This window comes from Coenobita brevimanus, chromosome 27 (genome assembly GCF_032717465.1).
Source record: "Coenobita brevimanus isolate Jiangsu-jjx chromosome 27, ASM3271746v2, whole genome shotgun sequence".
NCBI classification, from domain to species: Eukaryota; Metazoa; Arthropoda; class Malacostraca; order Decapoda; family Coenobitidae; genus Coenobita; species Coenobita brevimanus.
In genome coordinates, this window is record NC_136980.1 from 17,467,927 (window position 1) to 17,483,504 (window position 15,578).

At 42.0% G+C, this 15,578-nt stretch overlaps 1 protein-coding gene across 1 annotated transcript in view; it reads right to left on the minus strand.

Moving 5' to 3' along the window:
* The window catches only part of LOC145394477 (uncharacterized), a 67,443-nt gene that overhangs the window by 14,818 nt on the left and 37,047 nt on the right, over positions 1-15,578 (minus strand). The window contains exons 5-6 of the mRNA XM_080268331.1: positions 14,824-14,963; positions 2,511-2,881 (exon numbers count right to left, since the gene is read on the minus strand). Of these exons, the coding sequence (XP_080124457.1) occupies positions 2,511-2,881; positions 14,824-14,963 (511 nt within the window). The remainder of the gene's footprint in view (positions 1-2,510; positions 2,882-14,823; positions 14,964-15,578) is intronic.

A 15,578-nucleotide genomic window follows, 5' to 3' on the forward strand; every position in this document is an offset into this window, starting at 1 on the left:
ATAGACTACGTGTGTGTGGATGAGTGAATGAGAAGACAAGTGTTGGATGCAAGAGTGTGGAGAGGGTGGGGGAATGGAATCTCGGACCATCACTTAGTGATGGCCAAGGTAAGGCTGCAAAGAAAATGGTTGAAGAGACGAAGGGAGAGACAGGAGGAAACAGCTACTGTGAGAAGAGTGAAGAATTTGCAGGACAGTGAGAGAATGGCAGAGTAAAAGAGCATAGAGGAAGAAAGATTGGGAAGGTATGAGTTAGAGCAGATGGAAGAGGTGGAAGACGTATGTAAGATATTCACGGAAGAGATAGGCGCAGCATGTGAGGTGGTTTGTGGAGTGAGGAGGAGATGCAGGGGTGTGCAAGGGACAGCATGGTGGAATGATGACGTAAAACGAGCTGTGGAACAAAAGACGGCATATAGTGAATGGCTAGCGAGTAGAGTTAGGGGAGAAGATGAGAGAGAGAAGAGAGAGGTACATGTGAGCAGGAGAAGGGAGGTGAAGAGACTGGTGAAGGAGAGTAAGAAGAAAGTGGATGAAGAGTTTGGGAGGAATCTGAGTGTGAAATGGAGGGAGAGTAAGAAATTGTTTTGGAAAGAGGTAAAGCAAGTAAGGCAGTGTAAAATAGGAAATAGTAGGGGAGTGAAAGATAGGAATAATAGATTGTTGGTGGAGAAGAGAGAGAAATTGAGGAGATGGAAGGAGCACTTTGAGGATTTGTTGAATGAATGGAGAGAGTGAGAGCAATGCGAGTATAAGTGGTTGGGGAATGGCTGGGAGAAGGAGAGATGAGGGGAGGGAGGAAGAGATCAGTAGGGCGGAAATAGTGGAAACAATGAATAAAATCAAGATGGGAAAGGCCCCAGGAAATGATGGAGTGTGTGGTGAAATGCTGAGGTATGGGGGTGAGATTGTAGTGGAGTGGATATGGAAGTTATGTAGATTGGCTTGGGAAGAGGGAGGAGTTCCGGAGGACTGGAAATCAGGTATAATTGTTCCTTTATACAAAGGAAAAGGGGAGAGAGAAGTATGTGGTAACCATAGGGGAATTTGCCTTCTTAGTGTGACTGGAAAAATATATGATAGAATACTCATTGATAGGGTTAGGCATATGACAGAGGAACTAGTTGGAGAAGAACAAAGGGGATCTAGGAAGGGAAAAGGGTGTGTAGATCAGATATTTGTTCAAAGATGTTTAAAGGAAAGTAACTAGAGAAGGGAAAGAAAGCGTATGCTGCCTTCATGGACCTGGAGAAAGCTTAAGACAGAATAGACAGACAAGGTATGTGGAAGGTACTGAGAATATATGGAGTGGAGGGGAAATTGTTGAGTGCTGTGAAGAGTATGTACGAAGGAGCTAGGGCTACGGTGCGAGTGGATAGTGAGCTGAGTGAGTTCTTTGATCTCAGTTTGGGACTGAAACAGGGTCGTGTGATGTCTCCATGGCTGTTTAATATATACATGGATGGTGTTGTAAAGGAGGTGCAACGTAGGGCAGTGGATGTGGGGCTGGCTCTAATGAATGAGGGTGATGCTGTTTGCTGATGATACACTATTGTTGAGTGAAGACGAATGGGAGTTGCAAGGTTTGGTGAATGAATTTGGGACAGTATGTAGGAAGAGGAATCTGAAAGTTAATGTAAACAAAAGTAAAGTTATGGTGTTTGAGAGGAATGAAGTCACAGAATGCACGGTGAGGTTGGATGGCGAGGGTATAGAAAATGTGAGTGCATTCAAGTACTTGGGTAGTGTGATGAGTAAGGATGGAACTTTGGGGGATGAAGTGCGTGAAAGGGTACGGCAGGGAAGGAAGGTTGTTGGTTCACTGAATGCAGTGATGAGAAATAGGGAGGTGAGTATGGAAGTTAAGAAATCACTGCATGATAATATTGTGATCCCTACCCTGACGTATGGAAGTGAGGCATGGACCTTGCAAGAGGGGAACAAGCCAAGAGTGAGAGCAGTGGAATTGAGTTACTTGAGAGGAACATGTGGAGTGACATGGAGGGACAGGTTGACGAATGAAGAAATGAAAGCACGTTGTGGGGTGGATGTGGATGTGGTTGAGAAGATTAGGAGAAATACACTGAGGTGGCTTGGACATGTGGAGAGAATGGAGAATGAAAGACTGACTAAGAGAGTGTATGTAGGTGAGGTGGATTGAGGGAGAGGGATGGAAAGACCGAGGATGAGGTGGAGGGATGGAGTTGAGAGGTATATGAGGGAGGGGTGAGTGAATTGGGGGAAGGGTAGTCAAATGGTGGGTGACAGAGCGACTTGGAGGCGTTTTATCTGCAGCCACCATTTGCAGGATTATGACGTCGGGCTATATATAGATAGATAGATAGATAGAACCCTCTGAATATTCTAAGCCGAAGAAAATAAAGTGGAGGTAGCCAGAAAAAAAAATCGTATCGTCCTTTGTGTGAAACTTTTCCAGGACATACCCTTAGTAGGTATCTTACTGTGTGAAGGTAAAACCTGGTATCGTGTGTAAGCAGCGTGTCACATACCTGGTGTTGGCGCTTGTACCATGTTGGGTGTGCGGGGAAGGGACAAAACCTGGTATCGTGTGTAAGCAGTGTGTCACATACCTGGTGTTGGCGCTTGTACCATGTTGGGTGTGCGGGGAAGGGACAAAACCTGGTATCGTGTGTAAGCAGCGTGTCACATACCTGGTGTTGGCGCTTGTACCATGTTGGGTGTGCGGGGAAGGGGCAAAACCTGGTATCGTGTGTAAGCAGTGTGTCACATACCTGGTGTTGGCGCTTGTACCATGTTGGGTGTGCGGGGAAGGGGCAGCCCCTCACCTCACACACCAGCACCACCTCGCTGCCCTCACGCAGGAACACCTCACCACCAGGATACACCCTCGCTGTCGCCTCTGTAGGCAGGGAGAGAAGGCATTTGTTTGTACTGTGGAGATATCAAGATGCAATATGCGGAATTAATCGCTTGGAAGCCTGCGTTACAAAATCGTCTAAGCCAACAAGAGTACGGTTGCACAACTTCTCCTAAACTAAGCTAGTTTTACTCATTATTCCCAGACTCATAATTAACCAGTTCGTTTTGATAACATTTAATTTATATCCATAATACAACTTAGGAGGGATCTCTCTCAGTACATGGGTAAACTGGTGCCTATATGCATACAACATTACAAGCGTTAGCTACTACCACATTTAACTGATATCACAAATACCTTCACTTGTACGCTTAATGGCTAAATACACAAACCATCCCAGAAACAAATCTCATTCATTGATTTTTTTTTTCTATAGTCAATCATCGCCATCTCTCCAGGAAATTTGTAATCGGTGATCACTTTCATGAACAATAAATTCGCAGCTCTGTTATCAGGCATGCCCTCTCCATATCTTTATTGATATCATCTAGCGCATACTGTCTTGCATTACAGTTACGATTTGCTTTCCTGATTATTTTCTATCATTGCCGCCTTTGCCAACTTTACTCTCCACTGCTTCTCTCCTCCCCTTTTACTCCATCACTTTCTCCACCATTATCCACTACTCCTATCCACCATTATTCTCTATTTCTCTCCAACACTTCTGATCCTTCTCCACACCACATCTCTCCTCGTTTCTTTCCAATATTTTTCTCCATCCTTTCTTCCCATCACTTCTCTCCACTATCTCTTGTCACAGTATACAGTACTTCCAGCATTTTTCCCCATCGTTCTCGCCATCCCTCTCCCGACCAATTCCTTTCACCTCAGTAAACCAAGGGAAGCTGTTTACATGGGCGATATTATTAACAGCTTCAGCCCGACGACACCTTTTCCATATGGTTCTAGCTGACATTGGGTTATTTTCTTTACCTTATGAGACCCTATGTGTTCATATGGGCATTATTATTTCTAGGGTTGTCTTCTGTAATTAAATACATCTTTTCAAAGCTGAATAAAGTCGTCTGTACGTAGCAAGATATTATATCCAAGGCGTTATTGTAGTGAAGGGGTTAAGGAGCGGCCATTAAGTCCTCATACATGGTGCTGAATCATTGGGTATAATACTGCAACATTAAGCACTTCAATAGACCTATTTTACTCAACAGTTTATTCCTGCAAGTACCACATGATTATATTAAACGTGAGGGACTATCTGAACTGAAGTAGGTTAGTTACAGGATTCTTTAACTCCATCAGGATGGCAGACCTCTACGGGTTGAAAAAATTTCGTTCGCAAGTATAAAGGTTAATTCAATAAAATTCGTCATCTCAAAGGATTTAAGAAGTGGAAGTCATGAGTTATATTTCAGGATATAAGAATATAAGACGGTCTCAGGCAATCTTAATTAAGCTGCAAGATCATAAAAAATTTTCCACCGACATGAACTAAAATTAAAGTTCCAGTGCATATCTGTGGTGCTCGCGAGCACAATTACTGAATGGGCAATGGAGCACTACCAGACTGTCAGTGAGCACAGAGGTGCTGGCCAGCAACAGGTTGGTAATCCCTGGTGGAGGGGATTTACAGGCACGAATTAAGGGGAGGGGGCCGTGGGAGGCGCACTCCTCCACCCTGTTTCTGGATGGCCAAGGATTACTTATAACTAAACAGAATATTATTTACCAAAATATGTACAATAAATAGCTTAAACCTGCATTCGTATCTGTTTTTGCACTCCAGTGATTACAACGAATAAAATGAAAGTGTAAAATGACTTGTTTGTGTACCAGGATTAAATGGTCTTTCTACAGGGAACCACGACCCCCACCCCCTCCCTTTTCCAAAGTGCTGGCTCTAGCTCAGATTTAGACATTAAATATGAGTGAGAGAGAGAGAGAGGGGGGGGGGATACCATTAAATTATGAATGTAACCAGGAAGTCAAGGAAGAACAGATACCATGTGCTTGAGGGAATGAGTGATGGAGCTGGAGAGACGACAGAGAAAAATGGTCGAGGGAAGTGGTAGAAGGAAGAGGTGGAGAGAAGTGGTGAAGGAAAGTGTTTGAAAGAAATGGTGGAGGGGGGAAAAAGTGCCGGATAAAAGCAGTAGTGGAAACAAGGCGGAACTGGCAGAGAGAAGCAAGTGATGAAAAGAGGTGTGGAGAAGAGATAGAACGCTCGAGAGCAATGGTAAAAAGGAGAACAGTGCTGGAAGAGAATAACTGAAAATGGAAAGTAGTGGAAACCAGGAACGAAATGAAGAAAAGAGGGAAGAAGTGAAGATGCGAGTGTTGGAGAAATGTGATGAAGAGATATAGTTGACAAAGATGTTTTGGGGAAATGACGAAGATGCTGGGTACAAGGAATTAGTGGAAGGGTATAAATAGAAAAAAAAAATAGTTTGAGAAGTGATAGAAAGAATCCTGGAGAAAACTGCATGGAGAGAAATGCTGTAAAGAAGAGACGTAACGAGGAGCTATGATGTGGAAATTGGTGGAGGGAAGTAGCAGGGATAAATGGCGTAAAACAGAGAAGTTATTGGGGGGCAGATGATGGAGGGACGTGGTGTAGGTAATAGAAATTGTGCTTACGCTCTGGCGGGGAAGGAAAAAAAGGGGAGGAGAAGATGACGATGAAGAAAATTTTGCCAAAGTGGTGGAGAGAAGGAAAGTAGGTAAAATGATGACAAGGGAAGCGATGTAAGGAAGAAGCCTTTATCACGAAATGTAAGAGCGAGAGACGACAGGGAGGGAATTGGTGTGGAGTGTAAACTAGCAAATGATATATAGACAAGAGGGGAGCCATGTGAGGGAAAGAAACAGGACAAATGAGAGAGAGAGAGAGAGAGAGAGAGAGAGAGAGAGAGGCTACGTACTGTTAGGAAAAAAACTAATAAAATACACGTTTGAAGCATAGATATATTTGAAATGTTAAATGTGACATTATTTTACCACCGTAAACAACAATGTAATAATGAAGTGCGACATATAATATAAAAAAAATGTATAACAAATATAAATCAGAGACATTACAGACAGTACAGAAATGTACCATGGAATATTGCAAAGAAAGTGAACCAGCCATGAAAGGTCAACCATCACATAATCATTTAGGCTAGTCAAACTTAACACCTTCACTACGATAGTGACTCCTTTTATTTTATCTTGCCTCCTTCCACCTAGTTACCTAAGGATATTCCTTTGACTGACATGTCTGGAAATTACCATAAGGATTATTATTTTCTACCTTCGCCAAACGATTGGATTAGCTTATGAGTTTATCCCTGTTTGTTTATTTGTTTGTTTGTCCACAAGACCTTAAAAAGCAATTGATGGGTTTCAATGAAATTTTGTGTATATGCAGGTTATGAGCCAAAGAAAAGCTGATTCAGTTTTGATGGTGATCTGAGCTCGAGTCCCGGTTCAGGACTGTTTTGCTTGTCCAAAAGATAGCTAAAGAAAATTAATGACGGATTTCGATGAAATTCTTTTTTTCTACATATACATGATTCCTGAGCCAAGGAAGAGTTGATCAAGTTTTGGTGGTGATCTGAGTTGTCTGGTATTGAGTTAACGGAGGTATGCGCTCTCCATGTGCGTTTACCGTGTTTTTCTTGTTACCTCCACTCGATTTCATTCAGGTCGATGACAGCCAACTCTATTAAAGAAAGCATAAATGTATGTAAACGAGTAAAGGAACAGAAGCTATAGGCAGAGTTTAGAAATTATCCAAAGAAACAAGTGGTGCCAGGCACAACAAACCTACCCCGACAGCAGTTCTTATTGCTGTTTAATACTGAAACAAGACTGCCATTTAGGGTTCTCCCTACGTGTCAAGTGGGGTTGGTGGAGGATTAGTGCCCCTCCCTGTAAAACAATTAACTCTAAGCCCTTGGTCACCCCGTTTGGGATACATGGCGTCTGGCAATGAATGAATGAATGAATGGTACACAATTAAAGTCTAAGGTAATGGCACAAATGTTTTTAAGTTACGCCCTCTGAAAATCCGTGATCTTGCATTTGACTTTTCAAGGTCACTCAAGATTACAGGTCATGGTGCCAAATAGAAGCCCATATGAGACTTCCTACATGTGATTATAGTAGGCTAAATATCTATCCTCAACAAACTTCGAGTTATAGCCTCCTGATTATCCGCGACTTTGAGTTTGACCTTTCAGGGTCACCTACGGTCGAAGGTCATGGTACCAATTAAAAACCTATATGGAACTTCCTATATGTTCATAATACTAAATATCTCTACCTTCAACCGGTTTCAAGTTATAGCCCTCTGAAAATCTGTGACCTTGATTCTGACCTTTCAAGCTCGCTCAATTATCTCCAAAACTTAATCACTTTCTTTTGGGATCAGTGCCCACCTATCCTGAAAGTTTCATGTAATTTCATTCAGCCGTTTTTCCGTGATGTTGTTAACAAACAAAGTAACTCAACCAAAAAAATACCTAGCCGGACTCCGTCCGAGCGAGGTAATCAATGAGAAAAGCCATTTTTCATGAAGCTGTTTGTTTTCCAAGACATCTATTATTATTGACTTGATGGTCACCGGTTGTTATATCATATTTGCAGCTGAATAAAAACATTTGAATGAATCTGACCAAATAATAGAACTTTCCCGACCATATAAGGGTTAACGGTTCCACCATTAACCCTCTCCGACTCATGTGACTTACCGGTTGAATACAATCTTTTGACTATGGTTGCGATAGAATGCTAGATATCTCCTGATATTGACAGAATCAGAGAGTAAGTAACTACGAGTATTTTAAAAATAAATATACCAGCATCTCAATGAAGGAAAATGCACACAAAAACACCCTATGAAGAATACTGTTGTTCCCCTACTTCGCGTAAGGACGTCACATGTATGTTCGATGTTAACTACCATAATAATCATTCATATTTGGATACCTCTCCCAGTCAACGGGATAGGAATCATCTTTATTTTTTTTAATGCAAGAAAGAAGGAACCAAAACCCAGAGCCTGCAAACTGTTCCCTCCAAGAAAAAAACAAAAACAATACAAAAGAGAGCTAAAATCAAGATCCGTTCATTTCGAGATGCCTGGACACACTGCGTTTGAAAAACTGGAGATCATAGTAATAAGGAATTACAGACAGAGGGAGACAGTTGCAGAGTTGACCTGCTGCAGTAATGAAGGACTGGGAGTAACGGTTACTCTTGCATTAGAGAGTTGGACAGAAAAGGGATGAGAGTTTGCTGCTAGACGGGTGCTATGCACCCGTTGTAGAGGTGGAGGGATGCAAGCAGACAGTTCATAGAAGCAGTGACCATGGAAGTAACGATAGAAAAGAGATAAAGATGCAACAGTGCGGTGAAGAGACAGCGGTTGAAGGGAGCCAGTAAGAGGAGGAGAGTTGATGAGACGAAAAGCCTTTGACTCCACCCTATTGAGAAGAGCTGCATGTGGGGAGTCTCCCCATTCATAAGAGTTGTACTCTAAACAGAGGCGAATAAAACCCGTTTATAAAGTCAACAACTGAGCAGGGGTAAAGAAGGTATGGAGTCGGCTTAGCACACCTAATCTCTTCAAAGCAGATTTTACAAGAGATGCAGTACGATCTTTCCACGATAAGTCCCGAGTGAATGAAACGCCAAGTATGTTCAAGGATGATGCAGGATTAAGCTGAATATTATTAAACATTAGTGGGTACTCCTGTGGAAGATTGTGTCGGGTTGATAGGTGTAAAAACTGAGTTTTTGATGCATTAAAAACAACAAGATTATTTTTACCCCAGTCAGAGATACGAGCCAGGTCAGACATTAGGTGTGCCATAGCTTCATCCCTTGTTTGTTGAAGTAACTGCTGAGATGGTCGTTGCAGGAACTGAATGGAAAGGTGAAGGGTGGAGTCATCACCATATGAGTGGATAGGGTTAGATGTACAGCTTAGAGGGTCATTGATGAATAAAAGGAAGAGAGTTGTTGATAGGACAGAGCCCTGAGGAACACCACTGTTGATAGATCTAGGTGAAGAAAGATGGCCATCTACAACAGTGGCAATAGAACGACCAGAAAGGATGCTATAGATGAAGGCACACATAGAAGGATAGAAACCGTAAAAGGATAGTTTGGAAATTAAAGATTTATGCCAGACTCGATCGAAAGTTTGAGATGTCAAATGCAATGGCAGAGCTTTCGCCAAAGTCCCAAAAGGATGACCAGGAGTCTGAAAGGTAGGTGAGAAGATCGCCAGTGGAGTGCCCCTGACTGAACCCATACTGATGATCAGAAAGAAGGTTATGATAGGAAAGATGCTTTAAAATTTTTCTCTTAAGAATTGACTCGAAAACTTTTGAGACACAGGATGTTAAAGCAATTGGGCGATAGTTAGAGGGTTGGGAATGGTCACCCTTCTTTGGGACTGGCTGAATGAGAGCAAACTTCCAGCAAGAAGGAAAGGTACAAGTTGACAGACAAAAGTGAAAGAGTTTACCTAGGCAGGGTGTAAGCACTGAAGGACAGTGCTTGAGGACAACAGGAGGGACTCCATCAGGCCCATATGCCTTATTAGTATTGAGGCCAGTGATGGCAGAAAATACATCAGCTGAAGAAATTTTAATGTCAGGCATGAGGAAGTCAGAGGGGGGAAGTGATGGAGGAACAGCACCGAAATCATCTAAGGTGGAATTGGAGGGGAAAGTCTGAACAAAGAGATATACTTTATCAGTAGAAGAAATATCTACAAAGCCATCAGAAGAGAAAAGAGGAGGGAAGGATGATGAGGTAAAGTTGTTAGAAGAGTTTTTGGCAAGGTGCCAGAAGGACTGGGAAGAATTCGAGTTGGAGAGTTGAGAGCATTTAGTAATGATGAAATTATTTGTAGCAGAGCGAAGAACAGCCTTAGCACGATTCCGGGCAGAAACATAAACAAGATGTGATTCAGGGGTGGGTTGGCTCCGGTACCTTTTATAAGCCCTCTCCTTGTTGCGGACAGCATTAAAACAAGCGTGATTAAACCAAGGCTTTCTCGCATTAGTCAGAGGATATGAGGAGGAGATTGTATGCTTCCATGCCAGAGAGAACTCTGTAATACAGATGGCATACTCAGATGGCTCCCGGCCATGGGAGCAATAATCATTCCATGGATAATCAAAGAAGTACTGCCTGAGGGCCTCCCAATTTGCAGCTCCAAAGTGCCACAGAAGACGTTTCTTTGGAGGGTCTGCTGGCAGTACCGGAGCGACAGAACAGGTTAAGGTAATAGGGTTGTGATCGGAGGAGCCCAACGGAGAAGAAAGATTAACAGTGTAAGCAGAAGGATTAGTTGTAAGGAAGAGGTCAAGTATGTTGGAGCTCTCTCTAAGGTAGTTAGGGATACAGTTAGGGTGCTGTACAAGCTGCTCTAGGTCATTAAGGATAGAAAAGATGTAGGCTTGTTCGCTAGGCAGATCAGTGAAGGGAGAGGAGAGCCAAAAGTGGTGGTGAATATTGAAATCATCTAGAATGGAGATTTCAGAGAAAGGAGAGATGGACAGAATGTGTTCCACTGTAGAAGTAAGACAGTCGAAAAATTTTTGATAGTCAGTAGAACTAGGAGATAAGTAAACAGCGCAGATATATTTAGTCAAAGAATGACAGGATAGCCGAAGCCAGAGTGTAGAGAATTCAGAAAAATGAAGTTCAGGAACACGAGAGCAAGATAGGTCATTGCGTACATATACACAACAGCCACCTTTGGCTTTAAAATGAATATAGAGAAAGCAGGAGGAAACAGAAAAGGGTTTGCTGTCAGTTGCCTCAGACAGCTGAGTCTCTGTCAAGAAGAGAAGGTGAGGTTTAGAGGAGAGGTGGTGTTCGACAGAGAGAAAGTTAGTGGAAAGGCCGCGAATGTTGCAGAAATGAAGAAGAAGTGAGTCAGACAGTGTTTCCAGGCATCTCTCAGGGTCGTCACCGGGAGAGGGGCGGATGGTGGGGGAATTCATGGTCTCCCCCCCTGGGGACTCCGAGTCATGATTTATTAACTTCTTTTTTCATTTATTTTCAAATTTTGAAAAGGTAGTGTAGTGTGTACTGTGCATATAGTTTGCTGTTGACAGTTAGAGAAACTTGTATTGTAGAGCATGCTGGCCTACTCTCTGTGTTACTGAAATAATGAAAAATTTCAGCAAAGGGAAATGGGCAGGAACTAGTCCTGAGGGATGATGAAACGGGAGCTCCAGCTCTCCCAGTCATTAGCTTTCCATCCACCTTGGGAATACTGCCCGGCTCGACTTGTGCTACAGTCTACTCCTATCTCCCTATAACCAAATACCTTTATCCAAATGGGTGGGGTGGGGGTGGCCAACAACATATTGCCTAAATATCGTCCTGTCATCTTCCATCAGCCAGATATCTCTTTGTCCCACATCAGCTTCTTTCATATACCGCTGCATTTCCACTCCTTACATCCGCCTCATCCTCTGTTACTGCCTCCACCTATTTCTTTGCAGCCCACACACATCACTCACATAAACAGCTTCAATAAAATACGTGCACTGCCTCCATTTATCCTAACTTTTGACTATCAGATTACTTAATCTTACATATTCATTCCCCTCCATCGTCAATTGTTTCCTCAGACCGCAAATTATAATCACAAAGTGATGAAAAACAGCAGTTATTTGGGTACTCATAGACCACTCTTTGGTTATTATACAGCATTCTCCATTCTATCTATCCGCCTGTCCATCTACAAATCTATGAATGATTCCTCTACATAAATGCAGGATACAGGTATTTGCTCAGTCTATCCTAATTTCTGAAAGCCTCTGTGTCTGCAATGGGAGGAAATAATTTTAACCTAAACTACACCATAGCAGTGAATGGCTGATAAGAATTGTTTTAAGCCCTTTGGCTGTATGTAAAGCTATATCGCTGGTGAGAATATCAAGAAACAGGCGCCCACACCACAGGGGTGAAACATAGTCGTGCGAGCAAGGTTGTATTTTTTTAGCTTTTTTGGCAGTTTGGCTCTTTCTTTTTTTTTGGGGGGGGGAAGGGAATGGTACCACTGGAAGGCAATTCCATGACATTAACCCATAGAGTGTCAACTTTGTAAATGAACGTGGTGGCTGATTTGACAGTACAGTGTAACCTTTGATTCTACTGCTATTCTGGGTGTCAGAACTGTAAACGTCAGAAAATGAAAGGTGGCAACTTCTGCTCTCCCACCAGAGGCTACTAGGCCCCCAGTAGGCCCAGATTGTAGGCCTCCGTATCAATGTTTCTTCAAATATTCCAATTTCCACTCAATTAACGCCGGCGTGCCGCAAGGATCAGTTCTGGCGCCAACCCTATTTCTGGTTCATATTAATGATCTCTTATCTGTCACCCACAATCCCATTCACTCATATGCAGATGACTCAACACTACATAGTTCATTCACACTCAGACACCCATTTACAAAGTCTAATATCTCTACCTCTCAACTCAGTACAGCCATCTCCATAAATCAAGATCTATCTACGATCAGTGAATGGGGACAAAACAACCTTGTCTCTTTTAATGCTAGTAAAACTAAATATATGCAGTTTACTAATAGACAGATATTGCCAGATTCGTACATTACCTTCAGTGCTACTAATATTCCCATCTCCAAAAGTATTGAAATTCTTGGCGTCTCACTTAACAGTGCCCTCAGCTGGACCTCTCATGTCAGATCACTTGCTAAAACCGCCTCAAAGAAACTTGGATTATTGTACAGAGTCCGTAACTTCTTCGCCGATGAACAGTTAGCTATAATTTATAAGAATCATGTGCGCTCTCAGCTTGAATATTGCTCTCCCTTGTGGAATGGTTGTGGAGAGGTTGCATTAAGACAACTAGACAAAATTCAGAACAAAGCTGTTAGAATCATTAACAACCCTGTCATTATATATAAACTACCTTCCCTGCAAGTAAGAAGGAATGTTGCCTCCCTTGCATTATTTTACAGATATTTTTTTGGCAAATGCTCAGACGAAGTTGCGTCCATGGTGCCACCTCTCCATGCCTTCCCTTGTGCTACACGGGCATCTGGTAGCGCTCATGACTGGAATGTCACTCAGCTATATTGTAGAACTTCTACCTATCAGAATTCTTTCATTCCCCGAACTCCATCTCTCTGGAATTCGCTTCCCCAGAGTTGTTTTCCTCTAAATTTCAACCCACATGTTCAAGTCTAACTGTTACAGATATTTTATGAACGGAGGACGCCAGTAATCTGCTGTATGGATTGTTTGTTTTTTTTCTCATTTGTCTTTCCTTCCTCCGTTGTTATTTATAAAAAAAAATATATATATTTATCGTAGCCAAACATTTATGGTGAGCAATTTATAATAAAAAAAATAATATAAAGTAGTATAAGAGATAAAACATTCAGCAAAGTGCATTAAAACGGTAACGGTGAAAAAGAAAACTGTTTACAGGCAGCATCACTAAAAGACTCATCACCACTCCCAGCATAACTCAGCTGCCAAGGCCACGTGCCCAACTAAATACCACAGGAACTCCGAGCTGGTATGTAAGTATTCATTTTTTTATTTCCTTGGTCAAAATACACGTTTTTACACAATGAACCAAATAACCATTTTTCCAATCTGGGGTCGTACCATAAAGGTATACAAGCAGCCTTCTGCCAAGGTCACACAAACTTTTTCCAATGATGAACAGAGCACATAGCAAATGGTTGGCTCATACTAACTCTTAAACCCTAAAAACTAGATTTCAGTACATCAGAAGTGAAACCCATAGAAAACTGCGTGACATATAGAACAAATGATGGACTGAAAAAGCAAAAGAGCTGCAAAGACTGGCTGATATTAATGACCAACATGAGTTATGTAAGTCCACAAAAACCATCTATGGGCCAAGCAAACACCACATACTGTCATGCAGCATTTTCAGAAGACGGGTGATCGCTCCAAATCCTCTTATTATCTCCCATTTGCTTTAACCCTTCTTCGATGTTCCTGGATCTGAAAGGCCCGGCAGGATGTTGGTGTTACTGTTTGTTTTTTGATTACTTCAGTTATCTGGTCCCCCTGTAGTACTCTACGGTTACGTAGCTTTTCTACTCATACAAGAACGACATGGACCCGGCCTGATAATGCATTTCAGTTTCAGGGTCCGTGAGTTACCTGAAGAGGCGGCAATAGTACGGAGATAATGACTTGCCTAGGGAGCATCCTACACACTCTGGGGTAAAGAAGTGTGAGACTTATATAGGGAAGACCCTGTACATGTGAATAAAGTGCCTGAAGCTAGTGTGTCTGGACCACACCCATGCAGTTTGCATACACTGCAAGTACACCAAGGTAAGTGCATTTACAACAGTTATCGTTACAACTCCATTTCTTTTTTTTCTTTTTTTTATAATTCTTACTCTTCTTCGCAATTGTGGATACATTATATGGGGTGCTGTCTTCACACCATGAAGAATCAAAACTATGTTAGCTTTGACGCTAGTCCAAAACACATAATCTGATTTTTGTTCACAGCAACATAAGTAAAACCTAAAATCTTTTAGCAAAATATATATATATATATATATATATATATATATATATATATATATATATATATATATATATATATATATATATATATACACATTATGGAAAAGTGTAATTTGATATCTGTTGTTACAGAATATCCCCCAGATAAACTGTATTTTTTAAAGCACTGAATGAGAGCATGATATATTCTTTACTTTATAATATTCCCGGATCATGAAGTGTAACGGGAGATGGGGGGGGGCGGACCTTAATCTTATTTACCCCCTGAGTCTTTGAGTTATTACTAAACAGTAAGATTCTGCAACACCTCTCTTCTCAAACTTGTACACCTAATTGCCAGAATGGGTTCCATAAGGTGCACTCCACCAACATAAATACATACTTCCCTGCACATCCCCTGCTTACCTGTGACGAGCAGCGTGACAGGGGTGGATATGGGTGGAGACAGAGACACCTGGCAGAGGTAGGTGCCGGCGTCACTGGCCCGGGCGTGGTGGATTCGAAGCACCCACCGAGACCCGCCACCAGGATTCACTGACACGAACCTGTGCGAGTCCAGAGGTGAAAAGGAAGACCTTAATATTTTCGTGTATGCCATGTACTGTATGTTTTCTGATATGCACGAATTTGCATTAATATCATACATAAAATCACTAGCATGTGGCATGCAGACAAGAAGCTGAGATGGAAGCGTTGCTGGTGAGCCTTTTCGTAGGAAAACAATATGGCACAAAAAGACGAAGTGAGGTTTAATAACAAGGGGGTGACAAGGAGGTAAGCTACAGAAAAAAAATAGAAACGACAGTAAAGCAGTATGTTTTCATGGAAACACTTCTTTAAGCACAAAATTAGAGGTTACTACTGGATCTGCATAGAAACAATGCATGTATATACCTACATCTATTTTTGGTCAGGTGATTAAAAAGGTGTTTTTTTGTATGAAAGTACAAAAGTTCGCTGCCATGCTATGGCAGAGCATCCAAAGACCCACCATCATGTCATAATTACTCCATGGCTAAAACTATTACCAGTCTGGAAGTGCGAAAAATGTAACATGTAATCAGAATGGACGGTGACTCTTAGTGCTGAAGTTGAGGCATGTAAGGGTGTGAGACGTGTATGAGGACTGTTGTATCTCAAGAAACGGACGATCAGATGTA